We start from the raw sequence: 22946 nt of genomic DNA on the forward strand, positions 1-22946 counted from the left end.
TGCTGTCATTATTTTGGTAAAAACGTCATATTAATTTGCTTAAAAAACCTAATATCAAATATTAATATGGAATCATGCAACTAAAGCAAATTGTGGTAGCTCAAAATAAAAATAAGTTCTGATAATCAAGGTTCCTATTGTTAATAGGGTCATTAACGATATTCATTTATATATTTATATAGCTGGTAGAAGGCTCATAAAGCCTTGCATGCTCTGAGTGGCTGCATCAGTATATTATGTCCTCTTCTTCATTTTATTTTGTTGTGGCATTTTATGTCTGTCAGATACAGTATTTACTGTGGGTGTTACAGTACACCATGATATGATGCTGCACAGCCATGAAGGGGAAATTCAAGTGTGACGTTTTAGACTTTGTCCAAGTGAAAAAGAGGTTTTCATTTTTGGGATCCCACTTTAACCACAAAACAGAACTGGGGCATTGGCTATATGTCGGAGGAGAACGCTGCGTTTGTATAAAGGTTAAGGGCAGATCAAAGGCTTGTGACAGGGAAGCTCACTAGGTGACAGTGTCATAGTTCAGCACAATCCATAATTTGTCTGGGGAACATCTGGCAGCTCAAATCTTTTTCTCTCTGATCTATTGTGTGGCGGTTTTCTCTCTGAACTGCATGATTGCTTCTCCTGATGTCTGCTGCAGCACAAGTCAGCAGTACTAAAGTAAATGTAGCCATTTAAAACAAAAGTATTAAGCCTAATAAAATGCTTGAGGTCGCATTTAAGATGGGATCTTTGAGAGAAATTCTTAAAGAGGATGGAGACTGTGTAGAGCTTCAACAGCCAAGAGGTAGAAATGATGTCCTGAAGGAAGGCTGACTTGAAGGATACAAGTATAAACGTGGCCATAAAGAGACTGAACCACCATGAAATGCCCAGAATTCCCAAAAATGGTCTTCCAACACAAGAGTGAAGGTGCCATTCAACACAACCTGCCTGGCCCTGAGAGAGAAGTTCTGCCTCAGAGTTTGGAGCAGAGATAGGCCACATTAATACTGTATCTCCATAGAGGTAAACCACCCAAAGAGAACATCTTTCTTCATTCCAGATCGTACCAGGAGCTGATGCCCAGAGCTTTGGAAAGGCAAGCCCTCCTCAGTGGTCTACAAACCTCACCCTCAATGCTATAATACCTGTCCTGACAAGTACACCTCAGGGCAGCGTTTCGATGTCACATTGCCTGAAGCCTCTACAGTGTATAGAATATGACAAGGTCATAATTAGGCTTGCCCACGAGGGTAGTAATGTTCCCGGAAATCAAAACTGATATTATGACTGTTGTATTTGAGTTTTGGAAAGGTGATCCCACTCGATGCAGTTATGCAGTCAATAAAAGGTGAGACAGACCCCGCTCTTGGTTAGAGGTGTCCTATGGATCTGAACACGCAAAAGCGCACACTGACTAGACTCATGAAGGCCTGAGAAGCTTTATTTCCGAGTTCATCCTCATTTTCCAGATTATTCACAGGCTTGTCAGCCAACCCCCATCAGTACCATGCACACCACTTGTATACCAAACACACTACTGGTTATATCTTCTTCACAACCTCCAGTGGCAGGTCAGCTGTTCTTGCAGTCTGTTCTTAGGCTGGCCTGTCACAGGCACCTTTTCTATTCTGGTTCCCATGAGCAGCGAGCAGAGTAGATCTGGAAGAGGACCTCTCAGTCAGAATTACCCCTGCCAAAAAACACTCTTGCCCTGCCTAGGTGGGCAGCCTTCTTGTAATTGCTACCTTTGTGCCAGTTCACAAGCAGAAGCTTCCATAGCTCACAGTCCTGCTCTTGTCTCTATTCGTTTGTCCTATTGTGTTCATCTATTTTAATATTTATCAATAAAAAATTGGCATCGGTAAAGAACTCCTACAGTGTGTCACTAGTTTCAAACATTGTAATTGGCACCTGTAGATCTTGCGTTAATTTTTTATATTTAAATAATACTTTATTTATTTTATTTTAATTTTTTGTGTCTTTACGAAGAGTGTCCAGACCAGTTCCATGAGAAAGGTGCTATCAAGGAAAGAGATAATCAATATAATAGGAATTTAGCACTGTTGGGAATACTGTGCTTTTGGTTTTTAATTACAAAACATACAGTGCATACATTCAATTTAGGGGGAATGCCAGGATTTTTACCATTGAATAATATGGAAATAATACATGTTGTAAATTATTGCTAGGAAACAGGGTCTGAAGGCAATTTGTCACCAGTAGTCATATCTTAGTAAGTAAAATACTGTTTTGGGAACTTTAGATAAAAGCCTCTGTGGCTTCTGTTTAAAAAAAGCCTTACAAATACACAGCTAATTAATTCATAACATTCCTGTCGTGCTTTCTTGATACATGAAAGAGGGGGGTAATTAGGACTAGCTTTAATGAAGCATCTGTACATCAGCTTTGTTCAACTGTTCAATAAATGGCATCTGAGGTTCTTAATCTAATTGCATTTCAGGGTCCGAGTCTAAAATGCCTTAAGGCCCTTCACTTTGTCCTTTCCCCCCATGTCTCTCCTATCTAAATTCCTGATACAAGCACTCAGATGAAACATGAGCACAGCTACCAAATATAGATGCCAGAGTGAAGTCTGTTGCAGAGGACAGATGTAACTTGCAGGGTACACAGAACACCCTGCTTGCTGTGGACTGCTAACAGTCATAGACCTGACTAGTAGCAGTCACAAAATTTAATAGAGAGTGGTGTCTTTCCAGCCCTTCCACTGGAATTGCTTAACTTTGAATACAGTCTTTCAAACTGGAAGGTAACGTATTATCATTTTCATTTGCTTAATGTACTGTTTAGAAAAACTATTACATTTCTGTATTATATTCTGTGTATATTAGAAGTTTGAAATCCAATAGATTTGTTCTAAATACATGGTACTGTTGGCAATGAATAGAAAAAATAATATGTTAATAAAGCACTTGTCTCTATTAACATACTTATTTTAATGTATTGTGTTTCATTGCTAAGAGTGCACAGACCAGTTAAATGAGCACAAGTACCACCAAGTGGACTGATATATTAGGAGCATTTTTTACTTTTGGGAATATAGAAAAATGAGCTTTTTTTTTAACTGCAGCAGAGAAAATGAAACTTCAGATACATAGTGTGCTTCCATTCATACATTACATTTGGAAAGTTTTCCAGTACCATTTAAATCAATTATCACAACTGATCAAGGCCATAAGGTGGTGGCAAATCACCAGTATTCATATCTTGGCTATACAGTGTTGCCAGTATAAACAGTGTACTGTAAGTCAATAAATGTACTGTATGATTCTACAAGAAATGGATACATGTCATGGTATCCATTTTTTAAGGTTTATAATTACATACATTTAATTCTAAATTATTCAGGAGTGAAATAGTTCAAGTTTTCAATTTTCAATAAATATATCTTATATTATGATTAGTACTAGAAATAATAATAATTTTAATAATACTTTAACACTGCATGGTGACACATTCTGTCAAAGTTAAATTCTTTAAGTACAATTTGGTTGCTGTCGTATGCCATACGCCAGGTAACGCGTTTCTTAACGTGAAGGACAATAAATAGAAAATATTTAATTTTTCAAAAAGTATATGAATATTTCAATACCTTTTGTCGCTTCATCTTTGACACAAATTGTTCCCTGCCAGCTTGGTGAACAAAGGTATTATGAAAAAAATAGTGAACAACTTCTTTTCTGTTTCCACATCAATAATTTAACACTTTCTCTGAACAGCACATTACATCGTACATAACAGGAAGGCCATGAAACAAGCCTGTGTTGCATGCCTGCAATTAGTCTTAAAAATAACAACAGCTGGTATATGTGACACTGCACAAGAAGAATGTAAAGCTCAGACACTCGCCCTCTCAATATTGGAACTTTCCAGACTTCCTTACTTCATTACAAAGCGTGAAAGCAACGCTTGTTGTGTTTGTGTTTTTGTTACATCTTAGTAATACAGCAGGTAGGAGAATTAGGAAGTTACACACTGTCATCAACTAGGTAGGATGGCAGATCCTTTTTATTGGACAAGAAAGAAATCATTTAAGTTAAAAAAAATTGTGTGCAGTCCAACACAAAGATTAAATTTAATGTTATGCTATGTTTATTTTTATGTTAACAACATGTTTGGCTTGAATTTGGAATTTTGTTAACGGATTTATTAGTCATCAGGTTTTAATATCGTTTCTTACTCAGACTCTACTAAAAAAGGTTCATTTTAAATAGATAACGTACAAAATGATTTACACGGATGTAAACTTTCAGAATTCGTTATTTTCAAGGGATGTGCGATTTGGGTTTTGTGTTTTTCTTTAGAGTCTTTTTTCTGACATTTGGTCATTCAGGTTTTGATTAAGAATAATCACTTCACTCTAAAAAAATATGTATGCGTTTGTAAATAAACACAATGGGACATCACTGGAAGGTGATACTTTTGAGAGGCACTGTGCATGATAGTCTGAATTGTACCAAGGGTATTGAAATAAGTGCACCAACGTTCTCAACATCAATACTAGCAATCCACTATGTTGTCTGTTGTACCTTAGCTTTGTCATTCACAATCACTAATTCTACCCTTGGATACTGTACATGTAGAGTGAAATGTCATTATGAAGATTTCTTATTTAAGCATAAAAGCTTCCTTTATGCTTATTACAGTAGTAAGTTTAGTTGTTTCATCTACCAAAGCAATTTCTTATCACATACTATACGCTTTGCAGAATTCTCTGCTTCTTTTTGTTGAATTTGCTTTGCCTCAGACAACCTAAAACGCTGTAATGGAAACCATTACTATGTATGATGCAGTCCGACCTATTAGCCTTTTCAATTGTAAAAGTACCTGTAAAACCACCCCGGAAAGCAAAGTCTTCATCGTCCATCAAGTAAAGTGGTCTGATGTGTCTGCGTTGTGTCCTAGGATGCAGGATGGGAGCGGTGATCACACTGTCCCTTTGTCTCAGATGTTAAAGGAGGCATACTCTGCAGAGAGGAGGCAACAGGAGGATGTCAGTGACAGTGCTGTGCTGTCGGAGGACTCCTCACACAGTGAACATTACTTTGATTCTTTAGCGGAGATGGGAGACACCGATGGAGACTTCTCTGTGCTTTCGGCTTTTCTCAACCAGGACGAGATCAATAAAAGCCTTGATCTTGCTCGAGAGGCATTTGCTGCTGAAAGCCCCCAAGAACCAAGCCACGAGCAGCAGTTTTCCTATTTCTTTAACACCCCTTTTCTTAATACGACTGAAAACGCCTCGCTCCCAGAGACCAAAACCCCTCCTTTTGTGGATATAAAACCTTCTCAGGACACACTTCTGGACTCTCCTCAGACCAGAAGTCCTGCTTTGGATAATTATGATTTACACAAGGACACCAGCAGTCAGAGGCCCCAGACGCAAACAAACACGGACAACCAACTTCAAGCGCCGAACGACGATTCTGCGCCAGAAAAAAAGTCGATCCTTTCCGAATACAAAAGGGACAAACCGAAACTTGTTCACCAGGAGCTGTACCACAGTGACGCGGGGTCCAAGAATGAGTTTTGCAGTCGAGCGGCTTCTTTCATTGAGGAGCTGTCAGCCATGTTTAGGGGCTCTACGAAGCCAGAGAGGTGTGCGGACGACGACTCCTCATCACCAGACAGCGGGTACCTGTCTCCTAAGGATCACAGTTTGCCACCCTGCGTATCGGCAGAGCCGCTGGGCAGAGATCTTCATCAGCAGGTGCCAGAGGGGCAAAACCTACCCTTTCTGACATCAGAGGCCCCAGGTGGAAGCACTCAAGAAGACAGCAACACACTCACTTGCCCTCCTGGTCCACCACACTTCACCCAGAAACTCAGGAGCCAGGAAGTGGCAGAAGGGAGCTGCGTCCAACTGGAGTGCCGAGCTGCAGGAAATCCCGAACCGCTGGTCAAGTAGGTGGCTGTTGGACACTGTCTTGTGGAGTTAAGCCTTGGGTCTTAAAGCATTATCTTTAGATTGAACTGTGAAGCCCTGGAGCTTGAGCATCACTGTGTACTTTATCTGAAGATTGTTTTAGAAAAGCTTAGCTGAGATTGCTTTAAATAACGACAGAGGTCTCACATAAGTGTTGTGGGACCTCGCTATGTGCTAATGTTTTTATTTATAACTTCGGAATGTGCTACACCGTTATAGAACATAGGGGTTTTATTTTAAAAGATACCATTGTTAATGATATCAGCAATCACAAATAAATTCCATACCCAATTACAGAATTTCATTAGATAAAAGCAGGAGGCCCCTGACGTAAGCAGGTTTTGGCAGTTGGACAATTGAAATTGTGATTTAATTCCGGCCTTTATCACACAACACTAGCATTACCTTGCTCAAAGAGTGTTGAATGGGGCTACATCCCTAAGGTGCAAGAACACTTTTTAATTGATATGGTCCCACTGCTAGATGAACAAACACATTAATACAGTGAATTCACTTGCTGGCTATTAAACTATCAAATTATTCACAGCTTTTTTCACTTCGTTATAAGCCATGTTAGATGTTCATTTCACTTGTTCGTGATTGAGTTTGAAACTGGTAGGTGGTTGAATGCAATCAATTCACTGACAAATTTGATTTCTGCACATTTACGGTGATATGTAGTTAAACATATCCTGAGAGTCAGTTTGTTGGATGGATATCCAGCGAAAATAGCAGCCTCTGTTAGAAAAGGCTGACTGAATTCTAAGAACACTTTTTATTAGGCCTCAGTGAGATATCCCTAGACACAGTGACATTTTCCAGGCCAGTTCTGCAGATAACACTTCGGAGGGAGACCACAGAAAAACAGGGAAGCTGATAGGCAGGCAGTATGTGACACCTGCTGTGGGCCGTGTTGTTTGTCAGGATCTAGACTAGGTGACAGGAAGACCATGTTTAGCAGCTGAACAAAATGGAGGAATGATAGCTATACTCAAATGCGCTTTAGGAAGGATCTGCTGCAATGAAGCAAGGGGCAGCTTCTTTGATATAAATAGGCATCCGTCAGCAAGACCCCAGCAAGGAATGCGATGATGCAGGATTTTCAGAGCACACTGTTGCTGCCTTGTCTTGAATATCTAGGTATGCCTTGTCTTAAGGAAACAGTTCAATTTTCACATCTCAAAACCAGCTTACAGTACAGTATGTGTCCTAGACACTGACTGGATCTGTTACTTCACAGCAGGGGTCTCAAGCTCAGTTCCTGGAGGACCAAGTGTCTTCTGGGTTTTGCTTTGCCTACATTACCATGTTATTTAGCAAGTCGAATTATTTAATTAGAGTCATAACAGTAATATTTCAGACCAGGCTCTTGGGTGATTTTTAGGCAGTGGTACCTTGTGTGAACAAGTGTAAAAGACCTTAAGCAAAACTCCTACATGTGTCTAATTTAGAAAACATTTAGCTGAATTGGTGAATTGACTGCGCAGGTTTGAACAAACACCAGAAGTCACAAGGCATTCCCGGAGAGGGGTTTGATGTCCCAGCTTTAGTGGCACTTCAAAGCAAACCAAAAAAGAACCTTTTCTTGACCTTGTTTGGCTTTTTGCACTTCTGGAGTCTTCAACATGCAAACATGATTTTATTTTTAGATTTCTGTGTCTTTTAAAAGAGAAGTGTCATCTGGGGAATCTCGGATGTTAAAAGGTAGTGCTAATGTTCTCCATGTAAAAACGTTCTGTGACACAGTCCTGAAGTATGAATCCTCAGGGAAAATGTTGGACATTATAAGCACTATTTTGGCAGACGAGAGATTTATGATAAGGGCCTTGTATCAAAAGGTTTTAAACAATAGCTGCAATGTTTGAAATTGGACATCGTCATGGGAAAGTGATTTAACTGTGAGCAGTTAGGGCAAAGGTTAGTGTTGACGGTCAAGGTTACTCATTCTTTTCATTTTCATGGCTGTTTTATGGAAAAGCTCAGCTTCAACTGGCTGAAATCATCTCTTGAAAGCCATAGGATTTTCAGGTTTAGTGGTCTGGTATTTCGGAATGGAAACAAGAACCACAACATGGTTAAGGGTGAATATTACTATAAATCTTATCAAAACTATTAAGACTTCTTAGAAAGCCGTGAACAACCTTACATACAGTACTTGTATGAAACATGAAAAATCTGAAGAAGTCTGTCAGAGGCATCAATTTCTTCAACAGAATGAAAATGCCCTGGTCCAGGTCCCATCTTTGCATACTAAACAAACGCAAAATATACTGGTAAAAAACTCCTGGATCAAAAGCGCATGTGTTTAGTCATGTTCAGCTGTTTTATGATGCACAATAGCAGAAACAGCTGTGTGCATTCCTGCAGGGTCGGTAAACAATGACCCTTACAAGGAAACAAGGTTATTCTAGTTATCAAACTTAACAGATAGATTTTCAATTTCATACAAAAGTGCGTGGACATACACGTTCATGGTCATGAGTAGATGCAACTCACTCTGTCCCGAAGGTCTTCAGCAGGACTCCTCATCAGCCATGGGTGTCAGAGCCCACAGGAACGCCAGGGGGCAGCACAGGATGTGAAATGAAATGTTCAGCACAAACAAAATCACAGAATCCAGACCTCACTGTTGGTAAAATACATCTGTTGCGAAGGTTTGACATGGAAATAGTTCGGGAACATTGATTATTATCAAAAGTTTAAGTTATGGGAAAGTGCAAGGTACCGTTGTGCAGCTACTAAAAGGTAGGTCCTTGCGCACACCTATCCTGTGAAATGCTTTTGCTTAGATGTGGAACACAATGCCCGTGGTTTCTTTTACGTCTCAAAACCAGTGAGAAAAAACATTTTCCTTGCAGTCTGGTTTTGAACATGCTTTTAATTTCAATGAAATAAATACCTTTCGAGATTGCACAGCAGAGTAAATAGATGACATTAATTTGATTCTAATTTAACTTCTAGACCGCTTTCCCTGTAGAGTTATCGAGGTTTCAAATTTAAAAGAAGTGAAGTGAAGGAGATTGGTGGCTATTTTTAAGAGCCGCCACCCATGGACCAGCAACAAGATAAGTATAATGTTTTCAACTAGTGTACAGCTGGAAAACCTGTTGTAAGCTCCTGCTTTAAGAGACACCACCTGCTTTAAGAGAATGAAATATATTGCAGTACAGTACTGTATATCGGAGCTGTGCGCCCATGTCACTAAATATAATTTAAGCGTACAGTAAATTAGGTTCAAAATATGAAAATATTTTCAAAAATTAAACGTTGAATTTAATCCATACCTTTTTTACCAAATGTCACGGACGTCCGTGAAATACATTGTTCTACATTTTATATTGGAACATACTGTCTTTTAGGTGTTGGTCTACACTTATTCCCTTCAACACCTAACAATTCTGATGAATAATTGTCCGTGTTAGATGAACCTTGTTGATTTTTTAAACTACTTTAGGACATAAGAAATTTTTCTGAACGAATGGAGGCCAATCGTCCTGTCTACTGAAGCTTGTTCAGTAGTTAGTAGCTAAGTGATCTCAAAATACCCAGCTGATGTGATATCCAGAGTACCAACCTGCATCAGCAACCAGAGAAGTCAAAGTCAAAAACACAGCTGGGCATCCTGTTTCATATCCCCACAATCCTTTATGTAAAGACATGATTCCTGTTCTCTGTTTTTAATGGACTTCCACATAGGTTCCACTTTTATCTCCTGCTTTGTGTTTCATTGTTTATTCTGAAAAGGTCCACTTTGTCAGTGCCTTTGAAGGCATTTCGAATGCAAGTATCAGATCACCTTACTTAAGTATTAAGTAGCATTAAACATTTGAAAATACTTAGAAAACTTGTAAATTGCTACATTATCAGGGTAATTCAAATTAAAATAATAAAGATCATTAGGGCAATTACGTACAACAGCATCAGTCCTGATTATGTTTTTTTCATTGTTGTTTTAATCTAGACTTCATACAGAATTTATTTCCATTAATTCTGTTCCTGTTCCTGAAAGCATTCTGAAAACATGATACATGTTACTAATACAAAATTAAACCTGATTTATCATTCAGCTGAGCCATTAAAAACATAGAAATAACTTTGCATGTTTTTCTCAGTTTTTTTTTAACTGCCCAAATACTTTGGCCTGGGACTAGGAGTTTATTTTCCCTATGGGAATAATAATTTAATATGGAATGAGTCACTTCCCAACAGGGAAACAGGTCCTGCATGAGTGAACAAGGGTTATAGGTCTATGTTAAGTTTCTGATCATTAATTCCCTTTTTTACTTTCTGATATGTGAACATATGGGCAGACTGCCCGTGACTTGACAGCTCCCATCAATTTGCGTTTTTACCCAGTTTGATGGGTTTTTTTGCACACAGTTGCCAAAGGCTTCAAATGACAAACCATCACCACAGGAACGAAACAAAGATTGTTTTGTTCTCAGATGGTTTAACACACCATCTGAGATCTGCTGGCATTCCAAGGCAAGTGGCGTTCTTGTCATTGACCGAAGTGAATTAAAGATGATTTTATTTCATGACTAAAGTTTAGCTAGAAGAGCATTTATGTCACGCTGATGACTGCCTGGTATTTGTAAATGTTTACTGAAGACTTTGTTTGCCAAGTTGTACAAAGGGGCTCATTGAAATTCTGTTTTCGAAAAGATCACTGCGTAAACAAAAAACAAAACCCGATAGTGCCTTTAGAGGCCCTGACATTATTTTTTTTAAGAACAATGACATTCATGAAGGCCAGGCACTGGAAAGGCCTCGAGGCTGAATGGACAACTTTAATTAGGGAAATTTCTTTAAAAAAAAAAAGATGTGTAATTATGTAACATTCTTTTTATTCAGACCTCTGACCTTTTGTGTGTCTACAAAGCACAGTTTTTCACAATTTATCCTTCCATTCTTTCAAACGACGAATTTCAAATCACTTTACTACAGGATCATGGAGGATTTGCATTTTTCTCCTTAAAATGTGTTGTCTCAGACCTTACTTCGAATGATGGGGTGAAGTAATGATGAGGTCCATCAAATATTTATTTTTTTCCTGAGAATTCAAGGGAAGTGATGTTAAGATTACACAATGAGTTAATGAGTCTTGTTTTGGGCACCACTATACAAAAAAGATTGCTGCTCTAGAGGCCAAATTGAAAGGAGTACAGTACCTATGCAAATACCAGGTCTGAAGAGTACATGGACAGATATTGGCAACCTTTTTATCCTGGAACAGAGATTAAGTGCGGACCAGATTCAAGAATTCAAAATCGTAAAGATGCAAAACCCATACAATGGTCTTGGGACACCTTTAAATTCATGCACTAAGCGAGACAGGGGCTCATTACACGGAGAATTGTGTGATTTAGGATCCTCGGGGAAAAAAAGCCACAAAGACAGTGTAAAACAAGTACACAAAATAAAATGCTAGCTCTGTTTAAGATCTAAATAAAGTACTCCTGGGGCCCCTCTCTAAACATGGTTTAGTGGCTAGCTAGCATAAACTCTCTCTGAAAGCGGGTGTGGAGTTGGTGTAGGGAGTGAGTCCAGGAACCTTTCATTTTTTCATCAGTTCTGAAACTCTACATAGTCATTTTTTATTTGTGTTAAATTAGGGAAAATGTAGCTTTGTTTTTTCTGTTCTTCTGGCAATAACACTGTGATGGTATCTTTGTTGGATGGAGTGATGCTGTCCACCCACCCAGGTCTTTTCAAGCGTGCACTGGTGAGCATCAGTCAGTTATAGAGAAGTAGGTCAGTAAGCTTCTAGGATGAACAAAGCGTTCGTTGTGTTTTTAAAGAAGAAAGCTTTAAAGGGGAACTGCGATGCTGTTGTTACATTTTGTAGTTATAATCAGCATTAATGTGTGCATTTCAAACCACAATGAAAGTGAAATGTACACAGTAACATGTAAAACCTCCAATTTACATCACAAAATCAATAACATTTCCAGGTATGCTCAACGCCATATTGCCGTCTTTGTCAGCAATTAAGAATGAGGCAACAAAATGTCCGACAACTTGAGGGGTCCCTGTTATATTGTACTATATTATGTATAGTGCATCTCTTTTAATGCAGTAGAACTATTGTTGCTGACAAATACTACTTACTTGTTAACTCTGTGGTGAAATATCTGCTGCACAACCTATACTTATTCCCTCATACATCGCATTACATTAGTCACTACAGTGACTAATGAGCAGGAAGGGCCGTTTCACGTCACAGTTTCCTCAAACTCTCGCTCTCGCCCTTGGTGAGACCAGCGGTTTGGAACAGCATGGCAACTGTACAGCACTTTCACAAAGTTCCTGATTTTGTGGTTAATTCGGGAATTTGTTAACGTTTGCGATATGGGCAATTCATTTTGTTACTGAGACTTAATAACTGGTCAGAGAAATTGGGACTGCCTCTCTTTTAATTGCCGCAGGCAATACAGAATACTTGAGGCTGACAATGAGCTGATGCCAGTGAACCCAACGTCTTTGCCAGTGGTGAATATAGTTCTTTGAAGTGTTCTGCCCTTTATTAGAAGCGAGCGACTCAAAAATGAAATAAAACAGTTTGGAAAACGAGCAGCGGTCATTATAGTGATATTGTCGCTTAGTAAAAAACTGAACAGAATTTCCCTTTTAGAAGATATTTAAATTTATATTTGAAATGTAAATGTAAAATGAGATAGAATACTGTAATCGTGAATGAGTGCAGAATTCCGGGTGTAAGAGGGTGGTAGTTTCAGTCACGATGGCAATTCTTGCCTCAAACACATTCACTTTAAGTAAATTTCAGTGTAAATATCACTTTTAGGTTGCATATACAGTACCTTTTGAAGCACTAACCAAATTCCTTCTGTAACCCTTCACCAAACTCATTTAAGATGCGTATATGTTATCACACTGTATACTGTACTGTACGTCATCTCCAGCCTCTTGGACATATATTTTTTCTTCTAAAGACATTTTGTATTCTCGCAGGTAAATGTGGGATTAACAATAATTAATCAATAAAGCTATTGTTGAGATTGCATTAGGACAAGGGTTGAATTTCGGGGAAAGGTGGGGTTAGGTTTACAAATACCATTAAACATTGATCTCAATTTTTGTTACAGTTATATTGTGAATACTTCTTTTGAGACTTCATTATTGATCCATTATTATTATTATTGTTGGGGTACTACGTGTTAAGACAGATAGTAATTCTATATGAATTTTGATCAAAAGTATGATTAAAATGGCACTAAGTTAATAATTTATTCCTAGTGGTCAAATATTAATTGCTTTTTTTTAATCTCTAGCATTAATAGAACTTTAATCCTAGACCAGACCTAAATCAATAATGTTTTTTCTTATATTTTATATCTCTGTCAACCTACAGTTCAGTGCTTTTTATGAATGTAAACATCTTTAAGACTTTTTCTGTTTTTCTTTTATTCCTCTGCCATTGTTCAAACTTTGTTTTATCGCATATTTGACTTCATTTGTTTTTGCCCAATTGTATTTCATTCTTAAGATAAAGTGCATTTTAATGTATCTTCACTCTTAAACCTTCATTTAAAATGAAAGTAAACCCTTTTACAGTATTTATACTTATGCAGACTTAAGTCTCAAAAATTCTTATTTTAATGAATACTTTATTTCCTTAAATGCCCTTAATGTATAGTTAGTGTATAATGTAATAGTATTCCTTTGTCACTAAATGATCATTTTAGTCTTCCTTAATCATTTAATTTCTGTTTCTATTAATCGCATGCTGAAGTGGGTTTTGAAACTTCATTTTCATGAAGATTACAAATGCCTGTACAGTCAACATATTCCTTCAGCTACTCCATTTTTAAAGCCTCATTTTTTAATTAAAACGCTTTAAGAAACTTCACTAACCAGTCGCCATAACCCCTCAAACATTCTCATCTGATCTGATAATTTCCTCAACACACTACAAACCTGTATTCTGTCAAGACAGTTGTCTAACCTTGAAGGGAAAAGAATAGTGACCAACAAGAACCACGACACTGCGTGAAAAATCGTGAAAACGGAATGAAACAGGTGTGCACGTGTCATCTTCTGACTGGCAGGCAGGGTGTCAAATCCGTCATTCAAATGCCGTTACTGGTAACGTCACCAAATTTCATACCTAGGTGAGAAAAGGGTGCTGCATTCCTACTGACTTGGGTGTCAAAACTACTAGATGACTAGTAAAAATGATCATTTCCAGCATGCATTTTCAATGTGTTTACGTGTACAGTTCAGTCATTATTTTGAACCACATTTATTATCATCAACACATTCTGCTACATCCCTTCAGACTGGCACAAAACAGTTACAAACGAGAAGCAGCCCTAAACCTTGTATAATGCCAAGTCACGCTTCAAGGAGGCCTGTAGATGGATATTGGTCTATTCTGTCCCAGTCAGGGTCGCAGGGCAGGTGGAGCCTGTCCTGGCAAGCAGTAAGCACAGGGCAAGGACAAACCCTGGACAGGATTCTAGTCCATGGCAGGGCGCACACAGACACAAACACACACTCACATAAGGGCCATTTTCCCCAGACTCCAGTTAACCTACCAGTTTGTCTTTGTGCAGCGGGAGGAAACCTACCGTACATGAACATCATACGGAGAGAACATGTGAAATCCAGCAGACCACTAGGCCACCAGAAGTATGTGTGTTAGAGTCTGCATTTGCCCTGGGCTGGACTGGCATCCCATCCAGGGTGTACTCTGTCCTGCCCCCATTGCTTGCTGGGATAGGTTCTGGCTACCCCGAGACCCTGTATTGGGTAAAGCAGTTTGGAAATGGATGGATGTAGAAAAGTCATTATTTTTTATCTGAACAGGAGTCAAAATGACTGTGCGAATGATAAATAGTCCTGCTGTGAGTCATATCATTAAGCAAGTAAAGACATTGTAACATTAGTCTTTCTGCAGACGAAAAGATACCATATAGCCAGAGAACACTACACTACGCCACAGCGCTTACACTCCTTTAAGCTACCTTTCTGTTACAGTAGGCTCTTGTTGTAACAGGCCTGTGCTTAGTTTTCAAAGAAAAAGAAAAGTTTTGCCCATAGTTAGTTTTACATTGCGATACCATCATATTACCCTTGCATGTGTACTGACTGCTTTCTCATTTTCAATTTAAAGTCCAGTATTCAGGATTTCATTACTAACCAAGGAGTAAGTCATGTATTCCAATAGTGGAATTTCTTTATACCAGTGCCTAATGACTGAGGTTTTAGGGTATGTGTTTTAGAATGTTAGGCATGCCATGTGTATGTGGGAATCTCCCAATCCATGTGTGAGACATTACAGTAGACACATGAGTTATGAACCATGGAACTGTAAGAAAATGACCACGTCTTTGTGTAACCATACATTCCTAAAGATTTATACTTTACTACCACTATGAATTGTGGTAATGTACTAAAATATATGTGCTTTTCCATTTTCATTAAGGTCTTGTAGAGCTTCCAATTAATAAGTTTTGAAAATGACTGAAAGCGTCATTATTTCTTCATACTGTATATGATATTCTTTTAATATGATCAGAATTACAGTCATTATAAGGACTGCTCATTCTAAAACTTACCCGGATACTCAGCTGAAAGGCTGTAAAGTAGAATTGAGATAATGTGTAAAAAGGTTTAACTGAGAAATATCGATGGCATCATTTACACGTCCAGATACTCGCTGTACCAACCTGACATTGACCTGCAATGTTTATTCCGAAACCAAATCAATTTGAAATTTCTCTGAAGTGGCTTACGTTTTTATTATTTTATTGAATATCACAGTAACGCAGTTTTAAAACCTGAGTATCCATTAGATAATTGTTTGAACATTTACTATTTATTGGCAGGCTTCTTGCAGGTGTCTAGACAGATTAAATTTTATCCTGTATTGCTATTTGGCAAAAAAATATCAGACAGATAACAAAAACAGATAATATGGATAGCTCAAAGATTTATGGCTTAGCTGCCTCTTATCTCAGCACTAAAAAAATGTGGGGTTAAGGTATTGATTGAATTATGTAAAATATATAATTATTTTGCCTGTGGCATAATAAAACTAGTTTCCAGCCACACTCAAAATATGGAAATTGGAGCACATCCATTTCAATTTAATTGTACAAAAACTCTTCTAACTGAAATCATGAGCTTTAAATTTTTTTTTCTTGCTTTTGGAAATCATCCAACACAGGAAATGTTATTAAAACAAATGATCAAATAACACAAAAGGGACTTTGTGCTGAAGTGGATAAAGGTTTATTGATTGTATTAGTCTTTCTTCTGAGAACCTTTCAGTTGAAAGACAAGCAATATGATATAGAAGATATAGAATTACAATATAATGCCTTTTGAAGGTATACACTATATCTATATCAATTTTGCAGTCCTTTTAAATATAGAAAAAATTATTCAAAGTGGAACCTATGCTCTTGTTAACAGCTGAGAGTACTGTAAATATTAATTCTGTTTGCTCTTCAGGTAATGCAAATATATAATCACTACATAATGCCACTGTGACACATTAAATTAATTCTAATGTATTCAGTCGAATCTTTATGATAACATGCAAGCTAGAAAAATGCAGGGTTCAGATTAATCCCATGATAACATTCAATTTAAGTTACTTTTTGATTTTGTGTTGAAGGAATCCATATTCTCATGTACTGTAGTAATGTAATCAATTAATTGGTTAGAAGGAACATCCTTTCAGGTTATGAAGCATATTAAGCAATGTAATGAGAGGTTGTACTGTAGCACTGTGATAAGAAAGAGAGTTAATTAATATTTATACCCATATATAGTATTCAGTTTGAGCAATCACAGTTTGTTTTAAAATATTCACTTTAAAGAACATGCACATTTGCAGTGCTGATCCCTTTCTTTTCCCCTGTTTTCTGCATGTTTGCAACCAGTTTGAGTGAAAGAAGCCTACTCTTCCTTGTGCTCACAAGAATGTGGGCTTTGCATGCTTTCAGAGCGCGGTGATGTCATCAGGTACTCTTGGAAACTGCTGATTACTGGCTCACATGGAAAAGCCATTGTGATCCCCAGCTATCAAAACCGGTTTCATAGAAATGCTCCCCCAGTACTTCTATGAAAACCAGGAAGGCACTGTTTAAACCTGAGGTATTCCCATGGTTGTGATTAAGCATAAAAAAACACTCTGTTTGCATGCACAACTAGTGTTTAAACTAGATTTTACAATTGTATAGACTGTGACTCGGGAGATCCATTTTAGATAACTTTTCCTACTTTTTATTTTCAAGGTCAGGGGTGTGGAAACCGATACCTTTATACATGGTGAAGCACTATTCCTGCTTGCCTCCAACATTTTATGTCTTTATTTCAGTAGTTTTTGGAAGAACCCATCGACTTCCTCAGGTAATTCCTCCATCAGTACTTCTAACAATATTGCGTTTGTTCTCAGTTCATTAGCAAATGCGCACAGAAGGCACTCGTCTCATATTGAAGGATAAAAAGTCAAGTATTCACTTGCAGACTGTTACTGCTTGCGTCTGTGTGATCTGGTTGCTTCTGGTGAGCTTCTGTTTTTGCTTCATGGGTGTAAGGTAGGACAATGGTAGAGGCTCTTGCAGGTGAAACACAATCACAGTTCTGCTTATGGCTGCCTGCGGTGTACTGTATGCCACTGGGTTTGCTTTTCTCTATATTCTCTTTTAGTTCATTTTAATGTAAATGTTGGCAATAATTTGCATTTGTGTTAATGGATGAACTGTTACCTAAAGCAGCTGCTTTATCTGTTGGTGAGCTGTTCTTCTGAGTGCTTTCAGACTGTTAAATCAGGGGTGAATATGGGGATCTGAAAAAAAAACAGAGCATGCTCATTGAGAAGAGATCGGGATAGAGACAGAAAGCCATGTGATTATTATTTATAGTATGCCACAGCATCAGGAGGAATGTACATATATTATTTTACATTAAAATAAATCCCCTGTGTGGCAGAAATTAAATTCTGCCACAAAGATATTGTCACAAATGTTACATGTATGACCTCAAGGGAAGTGTTCTGGCAGAGGTATTTTCAGCTTTACATAGCCTGAAGAGGGCCAAGTCACAAATTTCTTTTACACATTTGCACATTGTTCTGCTTCCCAATCACCATTTCACAAGGAATAGTGACACCCAAGAATAAGATGCTTTTGTGGATGTTTATTGAGTATCTGTAGCATAATACCTTATGGGGTGGAGGAGGATGCAAGAGAGGAAATGTGAAAAGAGGAGTTAGTGTATGACAGATGATATATATATATAGTACAGCTATTAGAAATGACATCAGGAATGATTATGACTTAGAACAGCTGGGCCAAATTACTTGTCATCCCTACTGTTAAGAGCTTCCATTAACACACACTGAAGTTCGAGGAATTAAATAGCAATCAACAGAGATAAAGTGCTTGTTGGAAGGGAGGTACAGCTTGCATTTACACTGTAGCTACCTCATCTGTTTTTATTTTTTCTGCAGAGTGGTTTGCTGATTATTTCTGGTATCATCCTAGCGGTGCCTTTGTCATTGCTTTCAAAAGCTTGAAATGTCAGAGATATTAGCTTTGTCACATCTGAACGTCACCTTGATGTGTGATTGAGTCGTTTTTATTTGACAGCACTGGAAAAAGGGGACTGCTGTTCCTCGGCACTAGACAAAAAGGCGGAGCAGATTTCGCACGAGAGAAGAAAGGCTAATCATGGCGTGCATTTGTTAACAGGAAGGAGTGTTTTTCCTTTATTTTTTTGTAGAAAGGTGTCTTAATGCTAACTTTCCTGGGCTGATAAGTTCACTGTGAAGTCCTTACAAATGGCAGAAAAACAATAGACCTCCTTATCATCACACTTCAATCAAACAGTTGTCAGGCTTATCGACAAGATGCAGGTTCACTTGCATTGATTTAGCTGTTTGGCAGCCTTTCTCAATCACATAGCAACCGACTAAATATTGTTCTTTTCAAACTCAGGAAGCCAATCAGAAATAAGGTGTGAACAGTTCTAGACTTAAGTATTTCATTAACAGCAAAAAGAGGATGTACATCTAACCCAGTGGGAGTTTTGGAAAAGTTTCTCACAGTGCTAATGGCCATAAGGTCTTGAATATAGAACCAGAGTAATTTTATTATTTTACATCTTATTCACATTCCTTAAATTAGTCTTTCAGCACTGGAATTTGTATGATAAATTCTAGAATCTTGTTAAGTCTAACTTGAAGTCAATAGTTTCACTATTTATAATATGTTTTTTATGGACAGTTTTTATACTAATATCAAGAGGATGAGGGCTTGATATTTGACGGATTTTGAAGCAATTTTCACTTTTAAGCAAAGAGATAAAAATGCCATTATCTCTGAGTCATTTCAAACACATACACAGTAAAAGTCTCATATATTTTATTGTACAAGAGAAGACAAGCCCTTCCATTATTATTACACAATTCCCTAGTTTGGGGTTCCTGATCTAGCACGTTTTGGAGGGTATTCATTTTAGCAGTTAACTAACTCAATGAAACAGCAACTGCTGTTCTGAAACTGTGCTTGTCATTTGGCACATTCTCTGTATTATAGTTCCCATTTATTTGGATTAACTAGTAAATGGACACCCTGTCTTTGAAATTCTCTACAAGCCACCTTCAGATGGAATGGTAATAATATTTGTCCATAACCTAGATACGTTTCAGCAAGTGATGTGACAGCTTGGCCATTCATCAGATCATTAAGTTCTGTGACTGAATTGAATTAACCTTTATTGTCTTGATTACCTGAGGGAACTTGTCTTTGATGAGCATATCAAGAGGTCATAACATATTAAATATATGACAGTATTACAATACACTCAATATTACAATTAACTCAATCCAGTACCATAATATTAATAACAAACAATTACACAGAGTAAAAGCAGTTATAATGAATCAATTGACATTTGTACTTATTTAGGAAGCTTAAACATAGTTTCTGTTGTGCTTGACAAATTGCAAACCGGAAACTTCTGAAACCCACATGATCTTGATAACCTGTTGTAACGGCTCAAGTTTATTTGATTGCTATTTAATTTGTATTCTGCATAAGCATTCTAAAGCTGTCAACAAAATCCAGCATATTCTCCTTTGTAAAGAAAATTTTAATCATCATGACATATATTATGAGGTGGGGGGTTTCTTGAGAAATATCAAACTGTACAAGGATTTGAGTAGAGCTATGTCATATTTTAAGAAATGCTGATGCAGTATGTGCTAAATACACTTGAAATAATTACGTATTCCATGAGAACTGTGCTGTATTTTGAAAATTCCAATGTAATCAGCTAGGAAGGAGAATAATTTACAGTATCTTGAAATGATTAAGGCAAATGTCAAGCGTTTGTTTTTGCAGATACCAAAGAGCAGCCAGTGATTAAGTAATGCATTACGTCCTAAATTGAATCCTTCCATGCACTTGTTTCGGAGTGCGGATGCCGATATTGTGCAAGGTTTCCAGTCAGTTCCATTGGATTCTGGTTATGATCTATTTTTCCAGCTTGTATGCTAACATTTAGCTGAAAAAGTTACACCTTGTCAAAGCAAATTTCACACTTGCATGGGGATAAGGGAATGCACAGAACAATAATTCAAGTCGAAGCGAGTGGAGAAGGCCCAGTGAGGTGTGTGTGAAACAGCCAAGGAGTGGCAGGAGCTTAAATAATCATCATCTCTGGCATTAACAGTTCGGCTTCGAATGAGAGGAATGTGTGGTGAAGAGATTTGAGTGGCTCATTGGGTACTATGCGATGACTTGTTCCGTCATGGGGAGGTCTGTTTTCCATGTTTTCCATCTTTGTTGTGCCTGTGTTTGCCTCACTGTGGTACATTCTACATAATTTAAGAGCCGCCTTCTAGGAAACATGTAAAGTATGTTTCAGCTGGGGTGGCACAGTGGCCAGGATTGCTGCCTTGCAGTGCTGGGTTCCTGGGTTCAATTCCAGACCTGGGATGCTATAAAGGAAGTGTGGAGTTTTAATGTTCTCCCTGTGTTTTCCTGTTTTTTTTTCTCCAGATGCTCAGCCTCCTCATCCTATAGCCCTAGTAGCTTAAGACAAATCTCACTATTTCTAAATAGTCAATAGACGTCCTCAAAAGCATCTAATTACAATTTCCTGGAAGTCCGATGTTGAGAAAGAACATAGATATGTTTTAGCAGGCCCTTCTTATTGTACCTAAATGAATTAAATGTAAGTGCAGTCAAGCTGAATAATAATAATGGCTAATTTTGAAAAATAAAATACGAACGCCAGGTAAATTAGAATTATATTAGACCTGCAAGATTACTGTTGCACTTAAAAATGGATTGTTCTAAATAATAATTAATAAAGTTTAAAAAGTTTATAGAGTTATAAACATGAGTGAGACTGAAAAAAAAGACCTCGATTTTAAAGGACAATTGAAATTGCCGGTTAGACAAAAAAAAAAAGTTTGGGTTTCCACAGCTTGAGTTTACATAACCATTTACATTTTGTTTAAAATTCCTGATACAATTAAGATAAATATTGCAGATTTGATCAAATTCGTTGATTTTGAATTGATCAAGTTAACGGTGATAGACTAGTTTCGTGTGAGATGTAAAAAGGATGGAAAATGTTTTGTAATTTTTCTTTGCTTACACAGTATTTTTAAACAAATTAAGTGAAAGGCTTTTTTTTAACTGTTTTTTCTTTAAATAAAACAATTCTTGATCCACAGTTCTTTATCATGGCACATTGTGACCTGAATCACATTGCCAAACGTTTCAAACTAGGTCTTGCTCAACCGGCAAGAAGCCTAAGCAGCTTACAGCTGCAGTTTCAGGAACCGCTGTGTTTAGTTGAGTGCGTGGATTCTGCACTAAGTAGGGACTGGGTGAGGCGCTGGGAGGAGGCCAGGGTGCCTACTGCTGACACAACATTTACAAATGACCACATGCACTGGCCTGCGTTAGCTGGGTTTGGCTTGTTCGGATCTCACTTTGTGATTATAGGACCCTGATGTCAAGTGATTTAGTAGCAGATGCGTGCTTGTAACTGTGGAGAGCGTTCTCTAAAGAGAACAGACAGGCTAGGGGTAAGTTACACAATGCATGATCTTAATATGGGCACTGGATATCAGTCTCATGTATTCTGGTTATATTAATCACTGTAGGTTTTATCTAAAGAGGACCATGTGAAGAAAATGACTTTTATTTCCTTTACATAAATTATGCATGAATCTATTATCCAGCTTTCACTAGCCCCCACCCCACACAAAAGTGCATTTCAGCTCAGTGAATTGAATTGAAAGGTTTAATGAGTTCTATGAATTCAGTGTACGGTTGGTAAAAAATTCACAAGCAACAGATTCAGTTTCTGAACAAGCTCAGAAAGAGCGGGCTTTCATTGCATTTCTGGGTTCTGGGGCACCTTACCAACAAGGTCTTGGTATTGATCAAGGGAAGGGTTAATTTACAATTATGCATAGATATTTGGAATATAAAAATGACAGCACCACTCACCACTGCTGCAGATCAGATTCTTCTGCGTAGGCAACTGAGGTTGAACACATGGGAAAAGATCAAATGAACTGAAAAAAACATTGAAACCACAACAAAAGCAAGTACTGGACTCCATAGTACTCCTTTAATTGGAATGCATCTGAGCACATATGTCAAATTGAGCTAAGTAAAGATTTCAAAACTGAACTAAGGCTGCACTATGACATTCTTAAAGTAACACTAAACCAGGTATTTCACTGGCAGCTTTTAATATCGGCTCCTGCTAAGCCAGTTTGTGTGAGAAACCTCTGTTCTCCCCATTCCTACCCGTTACCATTGACAAAAGGCCTCTGCTTCTAGCTTAACCTATGACCGCGTGCTCAAAGCCAAACCAGATGCCCGGCGTTCATTCATAAGTATGTAATAGAACATGTGTGAAATGTGACAGCAGTGCAAGGCCTTGGGTTCATGCTTCATCTTCACGAAGGATTAGGTGGTGCTGCACTGGAAGACTA

The 22946-nt window shown here is 37.9% G+C and overlaps 1 protein-coding gene and 1 long non-coding RNA gene across 3 annotated transcripts in view; one reads left to right on the plus strand and one right to left on the minus strand.

The window, feature by feature from the left end:
- Positions 1 to 1426: 1426 nt before the first annotated feature.
- Positions 1427 to 4931, minus strand: LOC138240703 (uncharacterized). The gene is made up of 2 exons (XR_011189981.1): positions 4849 to 4931; positions 1427 to 1662 (listed from the first exon to the last, which is right to left on the minus strand). It is a non-coding gene; the product is annotated as an uncharacterized lncRNA (long non-coding RNA).
- palld (palladin, cytoskeletal associated protein) overlaps positions 2596 to 22946 on the plus strand; it is a 128597-nt gene continuing 108246 nt past the window's right edge. For both annotated transcript variants that reach the window (XM_015345516.2, XM_069191800.1), the window contains exons 1-2: positions 2596 to 2770; positions 4927 to 5925. In XM_015345516.2, the coding sequence (XP_015201002.1) occupies positions 4928 to 5925 (998 nt within the window). In that variant the 5' untranslated portion in view covers positions 2596 to 2770; position 4927. The remainder of the gene's footprint in view (positions 2771 to 4926; positions 5926 to 22946) is intronic.

This window comes from Lepisosteus oculatus, chromosome 1 (assembly GCF_040954835.1).
Source record: "Lepisosteus oculatus isolate fLepOcu1 chromosome 1, fLepOcu1.hap2, whole genome shotgun sequence".
NCBI classification, from domain to species: domain Eukaryota; kingdom Metazoa; phylum Chordata; class Actinopteri; order Semionotiformes; family Lepisosteidae; genus Lepisosteus; species Lepisosteus oculatus.